This window comes from Macaca mulatta, chromosome 2 (genome assembly GCF_049350105.2).
Source record: "Macaca mulatta isolate MMU2019108-1 chromosome 2, T2T-MMU8v2.0, whole genome shotgun sequence".
Taxonomy (NCBI): Eukaryota; Metazoa; Chordata; class Mammalia; order Primates; family Cercopithecidae; genus Macaca; species Macaca mulatta.
Genome location: NC_133407.1, coordinates 115,178,258 through 115,197,923, shown reverse-complemented (window position 1 = coordinate 115,197,923; position 19,666 = coordinate 115,178,258). Strand labels below are relative to the sequence as shown.

The 19,666-nt window shown below is 52.6% G+C and overlaps 2 protein-coding genes across 9 annotated transcripts; one reads left to right on the top strand and one right to left on the bottom strand.

Annotated features, from left to right (window-relative positions):
* Window positions 1–6,918: 6,918 nt before the first annotated feature.
* Window positions 6,919–19,034, bottom strand: GRM2 (glutamate metabotropic receptor 2). 8 transcript variants are annotated; one of them, XR_013413366.1, is made up of 7 exons: window positions 18,944–19,034; window positions 16,696–17,281; window positions 12,380–13,217; window positions 9,378–10,453; window positions 8,608–8,739; window positions 7,713–7,893; window positions 6,919–7,491 (listed from the first exon to the last, which is right to left on the bottom strand). XR_013413366.1 is itself a non-coding variant. In XM_077990290.1 (6 exons), exons 2-6 carry the CDS (start codon window positions 17,143–17,145, stop codon window positions 7,418–7,420), a joined length of 2,625 nt encoding a protein of 874 aa, XP_077846416.1. In that variant the 5' UTR covers window positions 17,146–17,281; window positions 18,944–19,034; the 3' UTR covers window positions 6,919–7,417.
* On the top strand, window positions 13,930–19,340 carry LOC144339216 (uncharacterized). Its single transcript, XM_077992966.1, has 4 exons — window positions 13,930–14,159; window positions 14,250–14,363; window positions 18,814–18,892; window positions 19,224–19,340. Exons 1-4 carry the CDS (start codon window positions 14,074–14,076, stop codon window positions 19,251–19,253), a joined length of 309 nt encoding a protein of 102 aa, XP_077849092.1. The 5' UTR covers window positions 13,930–14,073; the 3' UTR covers window positions 19,254–19,340.
* The last annotated feature ends 326 nt before the right edge of the window (window positions 19,341–19,666 follow it).

Sequence of the window (19,666 nt, the reverse complement as noted above, 5' to 3'; positions counted from 1 at the left end):
GTCAATAAACGACGGTGGGAAAATTGGGTATCCACATGAAGAAGAATGAAATTGGACCCTATGTCACACTATGGGTCAACTCAAAGTGGCTTTAAAACTTTAACATAAGGCCTGAAACTGTAAAATGACTAGAAGAAAACACAGGGAAAGCTTCTTGACGTTGGTCTAGGCAAAGACTTCTTGAATATGACACCTAAAGCACAGGCAACAAGGGCAAAACTAGACGAATAGGGTTGCATCAAACTATAAAGCTCCTGTACAGCAAAGCACAAAATCAGAGTGAAGAGACAACCTGAGGAATCGGAGAAAAACTTTGCAAACCATATATGATAAGGAGTTCATATCCAAAATAGGTAATAAATTCATAAAACTTAATAACAAAAAAAACCTGATTTAAAAACGGGCAAAGAACATGAATAGACAGTTTTCTTTTTCTTTTTTCTTTTCTTTTTTTTCTTTTTTTTTTTTTGAGACAGGGTCTTGCTCTGTTGCCCAGGCTAGAGTGCAGTGGCGTGATCTCGGCTCACTGCAACCTCCACCTCCCAAGTTCAAGCGATTCTCGTGCCTCAGCCTCTCCAGTAGCTAGGATTACAGGTGTGCGCCACCAGGCCCAGCGAATTTTTTATTTTTAGTAGAGACAGGGTTTCACCATGTTGGCCAGACTGGTCTCAAACTCCTGACCTCAAGTGATCCGCCCGCCTTGGCCTCCCAAAGTGCTGAGATTACAGGCATGAGCTGCACTGGGCCAAATAGACATTTTTCAAATGAAGGCATACAAATGACAAACGGGATATGAAAAGGTGTTCAACATCACGAATTATCAGGGGAATGCAAATGAACACCACTATGAGATACCGCCTTGCATCTGTTAGAATGGCTATTATTAAAAAAGATAAAAGACAGCAAGCATTGGCAAGGATGTAAGAAAAAGAGAACTCTTGACCAGGTGTGGTGCTTGCGTCTGTAATCCTAGCACTTTGGAAGGCTGAGGCAGGCGGGTCACCTGAGGTCAGGAGTTCTAGACCAGCCTGGCCAATATGGTGAAACCCCATCTCTACTAAAAATACAAAAATTAGCGGGGCATGGTGGCACACACCTGTAATCCCAGCCACCTGAGAAGCTGAGGCAGAAGAATCACTTGAACCCAGGAGACAGAGGCTGCAGTGAGCCGAGATCGAGCCACTGCACTCCAGCCTGAGTGACAGAGTGAGACTCCGTCTCAAAAAAAAAAAAAAAAAAAAGAGAGAGAGAACCCTCATACACTGTTGGTAGGGCTGTAAACTGTGCAGCCATTATAGAAAACAGTACAGAGGTTCCTCAAAAACTTTAAAATAGAACTATTATATATATAACCCAGCAATCCTACTCCTTCCTGTATAACCAAAGGAAATGAAGTCAGTATTTTCAAGAGATATCTGCACCTCCATGTTCATTGCAACATTATTTGCAATAGCAAAAATATGGAACCAACCCAAGTGTCTACTGACAAATAAATGAACTTTTTAAATGTAGTATATATATATATAATCAAATATTATTCGGTCTTAAAAAGGAAATAAATTCTGTCATTTGCCACAACATAAACGAACCTGGAGGACATTGTGCTCAGAGAAATAAGCCAGGCAGAAAAAGACAAATACTGCATGATCTCACATTTATGAGAAATCTAAAAAAGTCAAAACTCATAAAAACCAAGAGTAGAATAGTGGTTGCCAGGGTCTGGGGGGAATAAGGGAATGGGGGATGTCGATCAAAAGGTACAGAGTTTCAATCAGACAGAATTAGTTCTGGAGATCTACTGTATAGCATGGTGACTATAGTTAATAATGACATATACTTGAAAATTGCTAAGAGAGATCTTAAGTGTTCTCACTACCAAAAAAAAAATTCTAAACCTACATCAGGTAATTTTAAAAATAGTTAAAAAGGTAAATTTTATGTCATATATAATTTGACATAATTTTAAAAATCAATGGTATTTTTATACACTAGCAACAAACAACTGGAAAAAGAAAAGATACTTTAAAAAATTATTTCCAGGCCAGGTGTGGTGGCTCATGCCTGTAATCCCAGCACTTTGGGAGGCTGAAGCAGGAGAATCATGAGGTCGAGATCGAGACCACCCTGGCTAACACAATGAAACCCTGTCTCTACTAAAAATAGAAAAAATTAGCCGAGTGTGGTGGCAGGCATCTGTGGTCCCAGCTACCTGGGAGGCTGAGGCAGGAGAATGGCGTGAACCTGGGAGGCAGAGGTTGCAGTGAGCCGAGATCGTGCCACTGCACTCCAGCCTACCCAACAGCAAGACTCTGTCTAAAAAAAAAAAAAAAAAAAAAAACCGAAAAAAAAGAAAATTATTTCCAGAGGGCAAGGTGGGCAGATCACCTGAAGTCAGGAGACCAGCCTGGCCAACATGGTGAAACCCCATCTCTACTAAAAATACAAAAATTAGCCAGGTGTGGTGGCACATGCCTGTAATCCCAGCTACTCAGGAGGCTGAGGCAGGAGAATCGCTTGAACCCAAAAGGCAGAGGTTGCGGTGAGCCGAGATCACAGCACTGCACTCCAGCTTAGGCAACAGAGTGAGACTCCGTCTCAAAAAAAAAAAAAAAAAATTACCATAAAGCTATAGTAAGTCAGACAATGTAGTGTTTATTAGGATAAACAAGTAGATCAACAAAACACAACAGAATCCAGAAATAGACCCACCCACTTATGGTCCACCGATTTAAAGCAAGGGTTATTACCAGTATAATTCAGTATAGGAGGAAAGTCTTTTCAACAAACAATGCTGGAACAACTGAATATCTATATGGGTAAAAAATAATATTGACCCCTATCTCACCCACAAAAGTTATTTTGAGAAGGACCAAAGACCTAAATCTAAAAACTATAATGTTTCTAGAAAAAATCAGGGCCAGGCGAGGTGGCTCATGGCTGTAATATCAACACTTCAGGAGGCCAAGGTGGGAGGATCACTTGAGGCCAGGAGTTTGAGGCTGCGGTGAGCCATGATAGTGCCGCTGCATCCCCACCTGGGGGACAGAGCAAGACCCTGTCTCTATATTAAAAAAAAAGAAGAAGAAGAAAGAAAGAAAAGGGAAGGAGAGGGGAAGGGAGGGGAGGGGAGGAAGAGAAAGAATCAGGAAAGAAGTAACATCCATGACAGCGACAGAGTAGGTAGGTTCAAGGACCCATCCCTCCCCAGGCATGCTTCAGTATGGTGCCTGCCTCCTTCCCATTGTTGAGTGTGGCTGCTGTGCATGAATGACAGGCATTCAGTCCATAATCCCAGGACCAGGAGCAGTGTGCATCGGACCCACTTGGGTCAGCAGACTCCCGCTTTCCCCAGGAGATGATTCCTTCCATTCACATTGCAAGGTTGACAACACAGGTCTAACTCTCCTCAGATCCCCTGAGACTGATGGAATGTTTACCTGTGAATGTCACTCCATCCCTTTTCTTAAACTTAGAAGGATCTTTCAAGGAGGAAAAATATCTCATGGTGCATAAATGTGGAGTTCAAGAATTTCTTGTTTTACTTCTGATTCATTTTCTTCAATTAGAGTCAAGTAAAATTAAATCTTTGCTAAAAAAAATAGACATATGGTATGATCCCATTTTTATGAAAGTATTTCTATCTCTCCTATCTGTAAAAATGCATAGAAATATGTTGAGGATGCTGTACCAGAAATGTTAATGACGGTTATATTTGAATGATAGAACTTGAGGTAATACTTTTTTCTTTTTGTACTTTTCTGCAACGCTTAAGCTGTTTGTAGGGAGCATATACTGTTTTCACAGAAAGAATAAAGTAATTTTTTTTAAAGAAAAAACTGACCCCCTGGCAGGAGGCCTTGGGGTTTAACACGTCCCTATTTTACTTTCCTCCTCCTGCTCCTCGCTTCCTGTCCCCTCACCCTCAGTCCCCTCCATTTCCCTCTTCCTGTTTTCTCACACACGTGCAGAGACACACATCCACACATGCGCACACACGTGCACATGCACCCTTTTCTCCTTCCCCCGCTTTCCCCACATCTAGTCTCTCTCCCACAGGCTGAGAAGTCTCGTCTCTCAGTGCTGAACTCCCCGCTGGCTCATGGGGGTAGGAGCCGTGGTCTCCATTCCTTTTTCTGCTGGAACTTGAGGCAGAGACATCTTGAGGGGCTTTTGAGACCTTCAGTGGTCCCTCCTTTCCCCTCTGCCTCCCATGACCCCTCAGCCCAGGGGAGAAGGATGAGCAGCCAGGCTGGGCTGGGAGAACAAGGGAGAGCATTGGCCTGATGCGGCTCTAGGCAGTGTCCACCTTCAGGGCTCTGGGGTATGGCAGATTCTGAATCTCATTCCCAGCTCCATGTCATCCCTTGGCTCCACTTTTTGTTCCCAGTCCCTTTGTCCAATGTATCCACTTCCTCTTGGATTTTGGTGTGCTATCTCAAGGGTCTGCTGCTGGACAGGGCTCAAATGTGGGAAGCGGGCATCGTCAGAGCTGCCATTGTAACATGACTCTTCCCCTCCCCCTTTCCCATGTCAGGACTTGGGGAGCCAAGAGCAGCATGGCCCGAACCACCCTTTCCCAAGCTGCGGGAGCTTATGGTTCAGTAAGAGAGAGCCAGGCCCACCCAGACAGGGAGAGGGCTACTCTGCAGTCTTACAGGACCAATGCAAGGGACAGGGGAAAGGATAGAAGTGGATCTGGGAGAGCCTTCGAACACAGCCATGGGAGAAACACCTATGTCCCAGTGTAAGTTCTGGCTATCCAAGTAAAGCAACCTGGTAGTTACACTCACAGACAGTGAATTCACCATGATGGGTGCCTCCCTAGGGTGGAAGAGAACACAAAATGCTGGACACCTCTGGTCCTCAGTCTCCACAAGGGGAAGAGCTCTCCTTTGAGGACTCCAAGTCTAACGCAAGCAGATGGGTCAGTGTTTGTAGGACATGGACTATGGTATTGGAGAAGAGGAGATCCAGAGATGTAAAGCCAGGCCACTCCATATCCCAGGACTCCCAGCCTTGGAGCTCTGGCCTGGAGCTCCCACCAGGCCAGAGCTCCTCCGGGGACTGGAGAAAGCTGGCAGGTCTTAGTAATGTGTGCTAAGGACTGACAGCTGAGGTGTGAAGGCCAAGATTTGCTGCCCACAACACAATAAGGATGGGTGGGAGGGATCATGTAATACAGGTGTATGGGTCATGACTGAGGGGTGGAGCCATTGAGACAACAGGACAAAAAATAAGAAGGCCGCTCTCACAAATGCAGGAAGGGGAAATGAGAGGAGCAGGCGGAAGAAAAGAGGTGTGACAGGCAGATGTGAGGACTGGTCCTTAGGAATTCTTTCTGGACTTCTTCCCTGGCCCCCAGGCCTTTGGCTCTCCCTGCTAGATGGGTGGCAGGGATAGAAGGAGATTCCTCACTGGATACCCTTTGAACCTTTTTAGCTGTGAACCATGTTCGTAACTACTTGTTTTGTTGTTGCTGTTGTTGTTTTACATTTTAAGGAAAATATTCCTGAGCCATATGAAGAAGGGTTGCTTTTTGGGTACAAGGGGTTCAGAGCCCCGTCTTCATTTGTCTGGGTGCTGGGCATGGTGGGCAAATGTCCTCAGAGTCCAGTTTGGCAGGAAGACCCAGAAAAGGCCATACTGGAAGTGGGGGCTGGGGCTGTGGGTACCGTGGGGTGCATTTCCCTGGTGACCAGCCACTGGGGAAAGCACCCAGGCCTGAGTTATTGGGGGATCTAGAATACAGACTGGCCCAAAAGTGTTGCCAAAATGAACAGATGAAAATACAGGATGTCCAGTTAAAGTTGAATGTCAGATAAATAACCAAAATTTTTAATATAAGTATGTCCCAAATATTGTGTGGGACATATTTATACTAAAAAAGAGTATTCGTTGTTTATGATATTCAAATTTAACTGCGCAGTCTGTATTTCATTTGTCATTCGTACATCCCAGATGTTGGCTGTTCCTGCAATTTTCTTTGTTTATTTTTGTTTTTGTTTTTTAAATTGTTTACCCAAATTTCCACAGCCTTGCCAGCCTGTGGATGCAAATGGGCTCACTTAAAAATAACAAATGCCCTGGGCTGCTGGCTAATGCAGGACTTTGTCCCTCTGCGCCACGCAGTCTGGGGACTCTCCAGAAGCTGCTGTTTTCCGGTTCGGTGCCCGCTGCCTTCTAGGCCACAGGAGGGCAGCGGTCGCCTGGCCACAGTCATGTACCTTAGCGCCCTCTGCTGGTGAACCCTGACAGCAAACTCCGAAGATGCCCAAAGGCTCTGGGCTCCTCAACCGGCCCACCAGGCCAGAGCTCCTCCGCGGACTGGAGAAAGGTTCCCTTTTCTGACTTCTCGCTGGGCCTGACAGCAGATGGTGTCTCCAGCTGCTCCGCCTCTGCCCTCCCTGCTTCACCCACCCCCTCTCCCCAAAAGCTCTTTCTGCCTTTGTAAGTGCCATGTGAACAGGCGACGTTCAGTCCATGCCTCCTCTCGGTTCCCCCTGCACCAAATGCTTGGTGTGGCTCCATACACTTGGAGGATCCAGTGCCAGGCTGGCCAGCTGTGGGGAAAGCCCACTATTCCCGGAGGTAACTCCTGCTCCATCACCCACACCATCATGGAGGCCAGGACCCCAGGGAAACCCCTGGACTGCCAGATAAGCCTGTTCATTCATCTCTATCCATTTAAAGCCCCCATCCAACCCCAGGATGCCTGGGCCAGTCTGCAGTGGCTCCTTTTAAGGGAGCATGGCTCATTCATTTTCCATCTCCCTACCAGGCAGGGCTGGGTCTGTCTCGGTGGCAGACAGGTCCTAACATCAGGCGCAGAGCAGAGTCGATGTTTAAACACTAGCAGAATGATGGCTGGGAGGCTGTGGAGGGCATGAGGGGCCTTGCTGGGTCAAAGGCAAAGAGTGATTTTTTAAAATAAAGCCACTTTATTTACAGGTAATACAAAATAAACGACAGGACAAACTACTGTGTGGGGGAGGGGCAGCCCCCACAATAACCACCCTCCCCATCCCAGAGTAACTGATATAAAAAATAAAAAAGGCCCTAGATAGGGGGAGGGGCTGGGCTGGAAGCACCTTTGCTGGTTAGGACTGGGGCCTGCCGTCCTCCGCCACCCCGGTCCAGGACAGACTGGACCCTGGCTTGCTCCTCTCCGAGCCCTGGGCCTGGCCAGGATGAAACACAGCTACAACGGCAGTTCGTGGCCACTGCGAGGCTCCCGGCCAAGGCTCCTGACTTCTGAGTCTGAAGAGTTGGGGTAAGGAGGTGGGTAAGTGACTTTGGGGGCAGACATGGGGTGGGTAATAAATTATTGCAGTGCTCCAGCCAACTTCCTCCTGGCCCTGGACGCGGGTCTGCACTAGGTTTCCAGGAGCAGCTGTGTCAGGGCGGGAGTATGGGGTCTTCAAAGTGATGATGTTGTCGAGTCTACCACCTCACGGCCATTGCAAACGGTGGGGACAAACTGGGAGCCAGACCCTAAGAAAAGGAAGCCAGAGGTTGGGGCCACCTCCGAGGTCCTCCATGGAGGGCAGGCAGCGGGGAAGCAGGGCTGTGAGGGAAGCCTCCCCTCCCCTCTCCCATCCTCTCCTGCCAGTGTCATTTGAGGGGCACCTCACCCCCAGACAAGAGATCTCAGCAACCCAAGGAGCTGGACAGGGAGAGGGGAACAGGCAGAGAGGGCTGCTTACGACACTGACCTTGGCCAACGCTGGAGCTGGCCCTGGCAGCAGCACTGCCAAAGCGGCTGGTGGGCGCCCGGTGGCTAACCACGTTCTTCTGCGGCTGGAAGAGGATGATGTGCAGCTTGGGCGCAAAGAGGCAGCCAAGCACCACGGAGCCGCTGAGGCTGACTGACACGCACATGGTGGTGGTCTGTACCTGCGGTGGGTGAGTGGGTGAACAGGCACAGGTCAAGACCTAGGCCTGACCCCAGGATCCCCTGCCCGGGCTGTGGGGGAGGGAGTGGGGGAGACTGAGCATCCAACACTGGGCTGTGGTCCATTTGCCAGGTCCCAAAGCATTGCTAGGAAAATTGGGCACAGTCCCAGCATCAGACCCAGACCATTTTCCCAGGGTGACAAGAGTTCCAGCTGAAGGGGAGAACATGCAGGGGTGCATGTATGCACAGGGGTGTGTGCATTTGAGGGGGTGCAGGTATGGAGTGCATGCATGTAGGTGTGTATATCTGTGTAAGTGCATGCATGTGGGGTGGTGAATTTCTGCAGGTGTCTGCATGAGTGTATGTGTGTGTGAGTGTAGGGTGCATGGATATGGATTCATTTGTTAGGAAGATATGTGTGTGTGTGCCAACGAGTGTGTGTATGTGGGATATGTGTGTGTGCATGCATGTGGCTATGTCTGTGTGTACAAGTGTGTGTGTGTGCATGCATGTATGGGTACAGTGTGTGTCCCAGGTGAGTCCTTAGCTGCCTGTGATTGGCATGCAAATGCAAATCATATGCAAATACAGGCTGAGTTAGAGCAGAATCCCTCCCCAGCCCTGGCCTCTACCACCCAAGCAGGTGGCCCAGCAGGTGCAAGCAGAGCAGCCAAGCCCAGCGGTCCCTGGCCCCCAGCACTGTGCCACCACACCTCTGTCCTGGGGAAGGGGCCTTTGCCGGGGCTTTCGCCTCAATTTTTCTGCAGTTCAGACCCTGCTCTGCACTGCCAAGCTGAGTGACCTTGGGCAAGGGATTGAACCTCCCTGAGTCTCTGTTTCTTCATCTGTAAAATGGGAGAGCCATGGAGCTTACTCAAGTCATGAAGATTAACCAAGATGACCCTCTTATTCAGGACACAGCTCTTCTGTCACCTCCTCAGGGCTTCCCTGACCACCCTATCTGAAGCAGTCATTGCCCCTTGGAGCTGGGGAGACCATTGAGACACAGTGCCAGTTGGAACCAAATTTGCTCAGAAGCCACCAACTGGGGAACAATTTTCACCTGCTTTAGCTTTTCTCAACTCTATACCACAGATCTCCTCCCCTACCCACCTTGCTTCATCTTTCCTGCCTTCCCTGGCTTCATCTCGCAACCCCTTCTGCAGCTGACCCCTCAGTGGAGCAGGGCAGAACCCTGTTCATTTGAACATATTTCTGCACCCCTATTTCCTCCCAGGATAGGGGATGACATGCAAGTCCTGAAATCCCAGCTCTCTCTAACTCGAGTTCCCCACCTTCCTGGCCATTTCCCTAGGCCCTATTCAGCCCTCCCACCTTCCCCTTGGGATCCACACAAGCTGTGGTCCCCTAAGTGGGCATTTAACCTCTTGGAGCCCCAGAGCTACCAGTAGATTAAATAAGATACCAGGAAACAGAGGGTCTGGTGTCCCATCTCCCCTGACCTCTGTGGCAGGTAGCTCACCCGGTAGTCACTGGAGGTGACGTAGAAGATGGGCAGGAATGCCAGCCAGATGATGCAGGTGGTGTACATGGTGAAGCCAATGAACTTGGCCTCATTGAAGTTTTCAGGGCACTTGCGAGTCTTGAAGGCATAAAGCGTGCAGAGTGCGATGAGGAGCACGTTGTAGGCCAGCGAGCCCAACATACTTGCATCGCGGTGGTTGCAACGCAGTGTCACCACCTCCCGCCGTTCGGGGGCCGTCTCCTTGCCTGTGCCCGGTGCCTCCACCACCAGCCAGGCGATCACAATGAGCAGCTGGCCCGAGATAAGCGCCAGGCAGATGGCCACCTGTGAGGCAGGACTGATGAAGCGTGGCCGCTGGGCACCCTCCCGGGCCCCACCGAAGATGCGTGCAATGCGGTTGGTCTTGGTGAGCAGGGCTGAGTAGCAGACAGAGAAGGCAGTGCCCAAACCAAGACGCCGTAAGGTACACACTGCCGTGGATGGCTTGGCAATGAAGATGAAGGTCATGCAGTAGCAGAGGAAGACACCACCCAGCAGGATGTAGCAGAGCTCCCGACCCGAGGCCTTGACCACTGGTGTGGCATTGTGCCGCACAAAGACACCCAGCACAAAGAGGGTGGCCAGAGCACCCAGGCAGGCGATGGTGACAGGTCCCACGGCCCAGGCATCGCCCCAGCGGATGTACTCCTGGGGAAGTTCAAAGCAGCCAGTCAGGCTGGCATTGGGCCAGTAGCCCAGGCCACAGTCGGCACAGGTGAATTCGTCCAATCGGTACTCATAGGGCTGGCACGGGATGCAGAGCCAGCAGCAGACCTCGCCCGGCTGCACACTCTTCACCTCATTTCGGAGGCAGGGCTCACTGCAGCGAGAGGCAGGCAGGGGGCCGGCTGAGGGTGAGGCCCATGGGATGAGGCTGGTGTCCAGAGTCAAGCCTTCTGCCCAGTAGCCCACCTTCTGGTAGCGATAGCGCCCACTGCCTGCACGCAGATAGGTGAAGATGTTGTAGCGGCCAATACCATCACCAAAGCGGTCAAAGCGGACCTCATTGTGGGTGTCAGCTGGGCGAAAGGGGGCTAGGATGGGGAAGGGAAGGAAGAGAAGATTGGACTAGTGTGTTACCCTGATGTGACCTCAACATCCACCCTAACATGGAACCCAAACGCCAGAGCTAAGGCCACCATTAGCCCTTCCAATCCTTAACCCAATACTAAATCCTGTCTTGACCCCAGTCATTTTTCTAAATGAGAGATGACAACAGTCTTACTCCTAAACTCCAACATCAAACCCCAACCCTAAATGCCAAATGTAATCCCAGCCTTAAAGCCCAGACATCTCCAAAAACCTAATGCCCACATCAGTCCCCAACCATGACTCCCCAAATTCAACTTTAGTACTATCCAACACTTTCCAACCCAGGCCCCAAATCCCAACTTCATCGAAACATACACTACAGCCCTCTCCCCAGACTCAATGCTAAGACTAAACCCAGTCTGAGTTCCAATCCTGTCCCCACTAATCCCAACAACAACCCCACCTCCAGCACCCCCAGTCCTAATAGTCATCCTGGTGCAAACTGAATCCCAACCTCAGAGGTCACCTGCAACCATTGCCATTCGCCAGAATGTGCTCAGTGGCTGGAAAATCACTTCCTCTCTCCACTCCCACTTCATCCCTCACATCTCCCAGCCAGGCTCTAGCCAGAATTTACAGCCATCCCCAGCCCGTGAGAAATCAGGGTTCAAGAAAGCAAAAGACATGCTTAAGGCCCCATGAGTGAATAGTGCAGCCTAGATTCAAACCCAGGTTCCCTCAAGTACCTACTCTTTCTACTCAGCCTAAAAGTTCTCAAAATCCAACTCTAACCCTACCATAAATGCCACTCAAGTCAAACATGCTGAATTTAGCCTTGCTCTAACATCAGCCCAGTTGGACCCCAGACTCCAACCCTAACCCCTACGCTGATTGTAGCATAACTCTGAATGTCACTTCTATTGGAATTACTCTTCATCTTAACCCTGAGCCAGGGCTTCCAAGTTTTGTCTCCCACTGTTCCCATGGTGATTCTTCCTGAAGCATAGTGATGATCTGTAGCACTCACTTCTCTTAAAGCTGGCACTCTTGTTAAAATAACTTTTGATTTCAGGAGACTTTCAGGTCACCTTGAGTGGAAAATCAAGATTAGGAATAGAAATTTTCCCTGAAGCTAGGCACAGTGCCACATGCCTGTCATCCTAGCTACTCTGGAGACTGAGGCAGAAGGATCACTTGAGCCCAGGAGTTGGAGGCTGTATTGTGCTTGTGAATAACCACTGCATTCCAGCCTGGACAATATAGTGAGACCCCATCTCTGAAAGAAAAAGAGAGAGAGAAAGAAAGAAAAAGAGAGAGAGAAAGAAAGGAAAGAAAGAGAGAGAGAGAAAGAAAGAAAGAAAGAAAGAAAGAAAGAAAGAAAGAAAGAAAGAAAGAAAGAAAGGAAGGAAGGAAGGAAGGAAGGAAGGAAGGAAGGAAGGAAGGAAAAAGAAAGAAAGAAAAAAGAGAGAAAGGAAAGAGAAAGAAAGAAAGAAGAAAGAAAGAAGAAAGAAAGAAGGAAAGAGAAAGAAAGAAAGAAAGAATATAGTGTCATCCTGATGCTCACCCTCAAGCCAGACTGATTCTAACTCTCACTGGTGCCTGAGAATGGGCTTGAGGTCTCCTGGTCTCCACCTTTGGCAAGATAAGGAGATAGAAGATAGAGGGCAGGGCCCAAGGAGGAGCCAGAGACCCTCAAAATGGCAGGACCAGGCCAGAGGTCTACTCTCTGGAAGAAAGTGGAACCTCAGCCCTGGCTTCAGTTGGAGTCCTCTCTGCCTAGCATCCTTGCCCTGGCTCTGATGCCACTCCTGGGTGAGTCCTTTACTTTCACTCTACTGTTTCCTTAGCAAAGGAATGGAAGCTGAAGGCCTGCTTCCCCTCATCCTCTGACAGCCAGCAGGCCAATGGACACTGGCCAACAACATTACCATCAAACTTGACGTTGAGCACAAAGTCCTTGTAGAGGCGGCGCCCGTTGACTGGCCGCATTGCGTCACAGAGCCGGGTGGTGTTGGGGCAGAGGGCACGGTGCATGTTGTGGAGCGCGTGGGCCATGGCATACACTGCATTGACCACAAACATGATCTTAGACTCCTGCTCAAAGGGCACGGCCCGGAGAGAGTGGACTGCGCAGTCTCGCTGCCGGAAGCTGCAGCGGAACCTCTGCTCCCAGAATTCACGGAACCAGGGATTCCGGCTGTTGTTCCAAGGGTCCAGGCTCTGGAAGTAGGAGGCAAAGTCACTGATGGGGTAGGAGGCCAGCTCGATGGTGATGGCACCCTCAGCAGCCCCCTCACTGCCTGCCACCACACTCTCCAGGGCCCCCCAGCCATCACTGGCCACCCAGGTGAAGCTGGCATTAAGACGCTGGCTGGCAGCAAGCAGCTCCCGGGCATCCTCAGAACGGGTGAACAGGACAGCCACGCGGGCACTGGGCTTCTGCAGCAGGGCTCGCACCACACCCTCAAAGGCTGCACGGTTCATGGCACGGCCCACTTTCTCCGAGGTGGCCACACAGATGTTGCGGGCACGAGCCTCTAGCTCAAAGGCCTCAATGCCTGTCTCGCCATAGTCGCCCTCAGACGCCACAGTGGACACATAGGTCCAGTTGAAGAAGCGGAGAATCTCAGCCATGGCCTTGGCTTGGAAGAAGTCAGGGGGCACTGTGCGGGCAAAGTAGTCATAGCGGGACTTGTCACTCAGCTTGGCACTGGTGGAGGCATAGCTGATCTGCGGGATCTGAAATAGCCGCAAGAGGTTGGCCACCTGGGGGAGGATTAGAGAAGGCAAAGATCAGAGGTCAGATCAAACACTAGAGACAGGTGCATCCCCCACAGCTAGCAGGTCTTGGTGTCAAGTGTCCGCAAGGTCAGCCCTAAAGGCTCCCTCTCTAAAGCCCTGCATCCCGACTTGACAGTCTTCCCTGTGGGGTAGGGAGTTTTTTTAATATCTTTCCAAGGGCTGAGGGAGAGAAGACCCAGGGCTGAGACACCAGGGTCGTGAGCCACACCTGATCCCCTCTGCCATCCCCTTTTAGACACATGGCAGGGGGGCCAAGGGAAGGCCTGGGTGGAGGGAGGTTGGCACCTGGCTACACTGGGGCAGAGGGAGGCTTGAGATGGCATCTGGCTACTCAGAGCTCTTTGGCTCTCTACTTATTTGAGGGTAGGTAGCCCTTCCCCTGAATCAATCTGACAGAATGATACAGAAAGAAGGAAAGGTTCCCTCAGGAAGAAAGACACAGATCCCAGGGTCCCATGACCCTAATAGTCCAAGGCTTGGTCTCCATTGGATGCGTGAGTCTTAAATAAACAAGGCTTCTGCTCTACCACTAGCTTCCTGGCACCCCATCTTCCACCCTCAGGTCCCACAGGAGTGGGATCCAGCCAAGGGCCAGGTACAGGGTGGGTAGGTGAAAGCAGAGCACGGCTCAGATTCTACAGCAGAGGGTGAGTCTTGTGTTGCAACTGGATACAGCCTATGGCTCTGACAGTCTAGGGTTCAATGTCTCCTCCCCTCCCACACGTTCTACCTTTGGGCCCCTGGAGTTGGCAAATCTCCCTGAGCCTCAGTTTCATGTCCCTGCCCTACAAGGCTGCTGAGAGGATAAAAACGATAATGCATGGGAGGCCACAGTGCCTGGCAAAGGGAAGATGATAGGGACATGGGCAAGAGAGAAGGAGCAGCCATGAGGGGGAATATCAACAGGTAGGTGCAGCCTACGGGTGACAGGCTAGCCTCATGTTGATCAGGACAAGGGAGAAGCAGACCACTGCTGAGGCATGGGTCCTGATCCAGGAGGCAGGCAGCTCGGGATGGCAAGCAGGTAACTGGACTTCTGGAGATAAATACATGGGCCCTAAGGAGAACTGTGGAGAAAACATCAGCAGAGGTCCTGGAAGACAGCAGCAGGTAGGAGGCCACCCACTCATCCCTGCCCCAACCCAGGGCTGCAGACGTAGATGCTAGCAAGCCACATTTCCCCAGGCTGCTGCCTAGCCACCTCCAGTGACTGGGACTAGCAGGACAGATAATCCACTCCCAGCAGTGGACAGCGTGGCCAGGCCTCCCCGACTCCAGGCCAGTAACTGACTCCAGGGTTCTGATTGCTGCTTCTGCTCCATTTCTCCTGAACAACTGTTCCAGGATAGGGGGCCTGGCCCTCTCCATCACGACAATGCCCTCAGTCACTCTCCTATAGGAAGCTGAGGCCCAGCCAAGGCCTACCTTATGTCCCCCAGCCCTGATCCTAGCTCCAGCCACATCTTCCAGCAGCCTGTGCTGGGCACTTGGCAAGCGGGAATCTGGATGAGAGGTAGGACCCAGTCAGAGACAGGAGGATCACAGCTGGGCACAGCCCTGGGAGCAGCAGAGGGCTCAGCGGGGCCAGCAGCCTCTGCTGAAGCTGAACCACAGGGCACCCTCTGCTGGCCCCTGTGGGAAAGTAGGAGGCTAAGGGCAGGGGAGCTGGCTCCCCACCCTTCCCACCCCCTCAAATCCTGTGCCCCCTGAAGACTCTCTGGTGCCCTCCCCCGACACATTCTGTTTATCTTCCTCCTGACTCCTCTGCCCTGATTCTCTCCTCTGGCCACTCCTGGATTCTATCTGGCCACCCCTCTCCAATCCAGGCAGAGATGATCTGACAAGTCAGGAGTCCCTTGGCCAAGAGCCGATTTCACAGCTCCCCTCCACCACTGCCTTGAATGTGGCCCACCTCTCTCTGAGCCTTGGTTTCCTCATCTATAAAATGGGTTAAAAACAATAGCAGCTAATATCAACTGTGCCCTTATGACTTGTCAGGCCCCCGATACATACTATGCATGTATCAACTCATTAAATTTCCATGGCAAACCTAAAAGTAGAAAGTATGTGGGCCGGGCACAGTGGCTCACGCCTCTAATCCCAGCACTTTGGGAGGCCAAGGTGGGCGGATCACCTCAAGTCAGGAGTTTGAGACCAGCCTGACCAACATGGTGAGGTCAGGCTCGTCTCTACTAAAAATACAAAAATTAGCCGGGCATGGTGGCAGGCACCTGTAATCCCAGCTACTTGGGAGGCTGAGGCAGGAAAATCGCTTGAACTCAGGAGGCAGAGGTTGCAGTGGGCTGAGATCTCACCACTGCACTCCAGCCTGGGAGACAGAGCAATATCTTGTCTCAAAAAAGAAAACAAAAAAAAAAGTGTTGTGAATCCAATTTTATAAGGAAGAAACTGTGACACAGAAAAGAGAAATAACGTGCCAGGGTCATGCAGTTAGTAAGTGGGGAGACCTGGCTATTAAGCCCCTCAGGGTTGTTTAACATCAAGGGTGAGGGTGTGTGTGTGTGAGAGAGGGTGTGTGTGGGGGTGTGTATGGGTGTGTGGGGGGTGTGTGGGTGTGTGTGGGGGGGGTGTGTGGGGTGTGGGTGTGTGGGGGGGTATGGGTGTGTGGAGGTATGTCGGGGGTGTGGGTGTGTGTGGGGGGTGTGAAGGTGTGGGTATGGGTGTGGGTGTGTGGGGGTGTGTGGGTGTGGGTGTGTGTGGGTGTGTGGGTGTGTGTGGGGGTGCATGTGGGTGGGTGGGTGTGGGTGTGTAGGGGTGTGTATGGGGGTGTGGGTGTTTGGGGTGTGGGTGTGGGGGTGTGTGTGGGGGTGTGGGTGTTTGGGGTGTGGGTGTGGGGGTGTGTGTGGGGGTGTGGGTGTTTGGGGTGTGGGTGTGGGGGTGTGTGTGGGTGGGTGTGTTGGGGGTGTGTGGGTGGGGGTATGTGTGGGGATGGAGGTGTGGTTGTGTATGGGGTGTGTGGGGGTGTGTGGGTGTGTGTGTAGGTGTGTGGGGCTGTGGGTGTGGGGTGTGTGGGTGTGTGTGGGGTGTGTGTTGGTGTGTGGGTGTGTGTGTGGGTGTGTATGGGGTGTGTGTTGGTGTGTGGGTGTGTGTGTAGGTGTGTGGGGGTGTGGGTGTGGGGTGTGTGGGTGTGTGTGGGGTGTAGGGGGTGTGTGGGGGTGTGGGGGGTGTGTGTGGGTGTGTGTGTGTGTGTGTAGGGTGTGTGTGTGTGAGGGTGTGTAGGGTGTGTGTGGTGGGAGTAATAGGAGTAAGATGTTCTCCTGCACAGTCTCTAAAAATTGACCGCCATTATGTGACCAGGGCACTTTCTTAGCTTCTGTAAAAGCTACTGCAGGGAAGCTTCTAGTTTCCCTTTTCAGCAGGAATTCTGGGTCACCACCTCTGGCCTCCCTCCCTAGCCCCCATTTGGGTGGCCTCCACGTACCTGGATGGAGACATCACTGTAGGAACCGCCAATAACACCAGTGATGGCAGTGGGAGCATCACCATGGGTGGCGTAAGAGCCGTCAGGGCAGATGTGGCGTGAGCCATCAGCACCACGGCTGAGTGAGGCACGCACAAAGTCCAGTGCCTGCTCCAGCGCATGTGTGTCCTTGGAACAGCTGTCGAGGATGTGCGCACCCAGGCGCACGCCAGGCAGCAGGTGCGGGTCACGGTTGATGCGGTCCAGTGCAAAAAGCATGGCCTCCAGGCGCTGGATGCCACGGTGCTCATTGACAGGACCACAGTCCTCTGCTGGGCCGCCCTTCTGGTGCACTGGGAACAGCCCACCCAGCACCAAGTCTCCCTCCAGGGTCAGCACCTTCTTGGCTGGGCCCTCAGCCACAGCACCCCACAGCAGCAGCAGTGCCAGGAGCCCAAGCAGTGATCCCATGGCCCCAAAGGGGATGGATGGGTCCAGCAGACCTGGGTCTCCAGGGGATGAGATTAGAAGCAGCGAAGGCAAAGAGAGGAGGAAACAGGGACCAGGAAAGGACAGACAAGAAGAGAGATGCGAAGGGACCCAGCTCCTGCAGAGATACAGAAAGACAGAAAAACAGACCAGGAAAAGTGGAGCCTGAGAGCAGTTGCCCCTTCTGACTCTGCCTCCCCACAAGCCCCTTTCCTGGGTACTCAAGAACAAGGGACAGGATGGTGTCATTAAGTAGGTTGAGAAGCTCCTGGGACTCCCCTGGGCCTGTCTCTCAGCCCTGGCCTCAGCTGGGTGAGAGATGGGCCCTATTCACCTACCAAACTCAGCAGTGGGGAGGGATGCAAGCAGTGAAGTCCCAGGCAGAGGACAGGAGACCCTAGCCAATGCTGACCCCTCTGTAAATCAAAGGGTGTCCAAGAACAGTATAAACCTCCCAGGATCCTGAGGTCAATACCTTTGGAACAGACTATGTCAGAGTTACAAACTCAGAGGTCCCCATCCTGAGCCTTGAATTTCCAGAGAGAAGGAACTGCTGTCTAAGGACCCACCAGGGAAGAGGAAAAGACAGTCTCTAAGGGACAGTCTCCAACCCGTGGGGAGACTGGAGCCCATGTGAACACCCAAGGGTGCTAGCCTGTGGTTCTTAAAAAGCCATCCCCACAGTTTCCTGACTGAGGAAGAAATAGAGACACTAAGCCCTGGGAATGAGACAGCAAGGTAGAATGGCTGGCCTCAGGGAGGGTACCCAAGTGGCTCAAGGTCCTAAGTCAACAGGGCAAGCAGATGTTCATGTATGTGTGTGTCAAGGTTGGGGGCCAGAGTCTCCAAACAGTGCTGAGGGTGAGAGTGCGGGACTCTCTAGCTCTATGTAGAACGCTGTTTGAGACTTTGTGCCTCTGTTTTCTCTTCACTCCCAACCCAGCAGAGAAAGTCACCATTTCCAATCTCCCCATCCTCAGCTTCAGGGTCCTGCCCACCCTAGCCATGGCCCTTAGAGACCCCCTCCCTGTCTCTTCCCCACTGTGTCCTATCATTTGTACCCCAGTTGCCTTCCCAAACACACACCCCACAAGGCTCTCACAATCACACGGGCATGGAAAGGCTGGGAGAGGGACATACCTCTTTCCTCAGAACAGGAAAGGAAACTGAGTTTGAAGAAGGGCAGCAACTAACTCAGGGACCCCATGTGCTGGCCACGGAGGCTGGGCCTCTGCATTTTGCCCCTCCCCAGGGCAGGGGCACTGGGCTCCTCTGGGGATCAGGAAAGAAGCAGCTCACCCAGGCAAGCGAGGGAGAAGCGGGGAGGAAGACCAGCACAGATGGGGACAGGGACCCAGATGGGGGCTGAGGCCAAAACTGGTCAAGTCGCAAGCCTCCCACAGGGGAGGCCCAGATAGAAGCTCAGAGGCAGGAAGGGGACAGAAACCCGGAGTCAGGCAGCCGGGGGCCTGGGCCACAAAATCTGGGCAGGGAGCGAGCAAGCCTGAGAGGTTGAGACAAAGACGGAGGCACAGACAGAAAGAAGGACCAGAGGACGTTGGAGCAGGAGGAATGGGAGAGCGCGATGCGGGGCTTGCGTTTTCTGGAGAAGAAAGGCGGGACGCCCGGGGCTGTCTTCCCGCCTCCCAGAGCTCGCAAGGAACGTTGTCTGGACACCCCAGTGCGGACGCCCCACAACTCGAGGGCCCGCGGGGCCCTGGGACATAAGGTAAGGGCCAAAACGATCGGCAGCGGCAGCGGCACCGCCGGCTCACCCTACCTGGCGCGCCCGGCTCTGGCGCGGAGAGAACCGGAGTGGAGCTGGGGGCGCGGGGTTCCGGCTCCCGCTAGCTCGCTTGCTCGCTGGCTCTGCGCTCTCCGCCCCTGCGCTCTCCTCCCGCCCGCTCACCCCGCCGCTTTCAATCGCGGCCCGCCCCGCCCCCGGCCCCGGCCCGCCCCCAGCCCCTCCTCCGTTCCTCCCAACTCCGGGTCTCCTGCTCCCAACCCGGCCTCCGCCTGCCTCTGGACCCTCCACGCTCTTGCTCTTCTCGGGACCTCAGGACCTGGAGCTGTCCGCCTCGTGGTGCTGAATCCCCGAGCGCTCTCGCTCTGCGCTGGAGCAGATGCTTGGTGGCCCACTCCGCTCCATAGTCAGACTACCACCTAGAGAGCACAGGTGCGGGGCGGGGGGATGCCACGGGGCACGGGGTGGGGAGGTCACTGCGCCCCGACAGGGTCACATAGTGCTACTGCAGAATGGAGGAGTTGGCCCTGGAGGAGCTGGCCCTAGTGCAAGGGGTGCCTCTGGGGGATAGGTAAAGGGGCGCGTGGGAGACGGGTGGAGGCTATTCTCCCCACCCAGCCATTTCAGCTGGGTCCACATCCCAGGCCTGAGGTTGAGGCATATGTCCTCAGTCCCTTGTGAGAGCTGGAGCCCGAGTCACTAAGAGGAAAAGATTGGGGGAAGGGAGAGGTCAGAGGAGAATGGGGCTTCCCCTTCCTT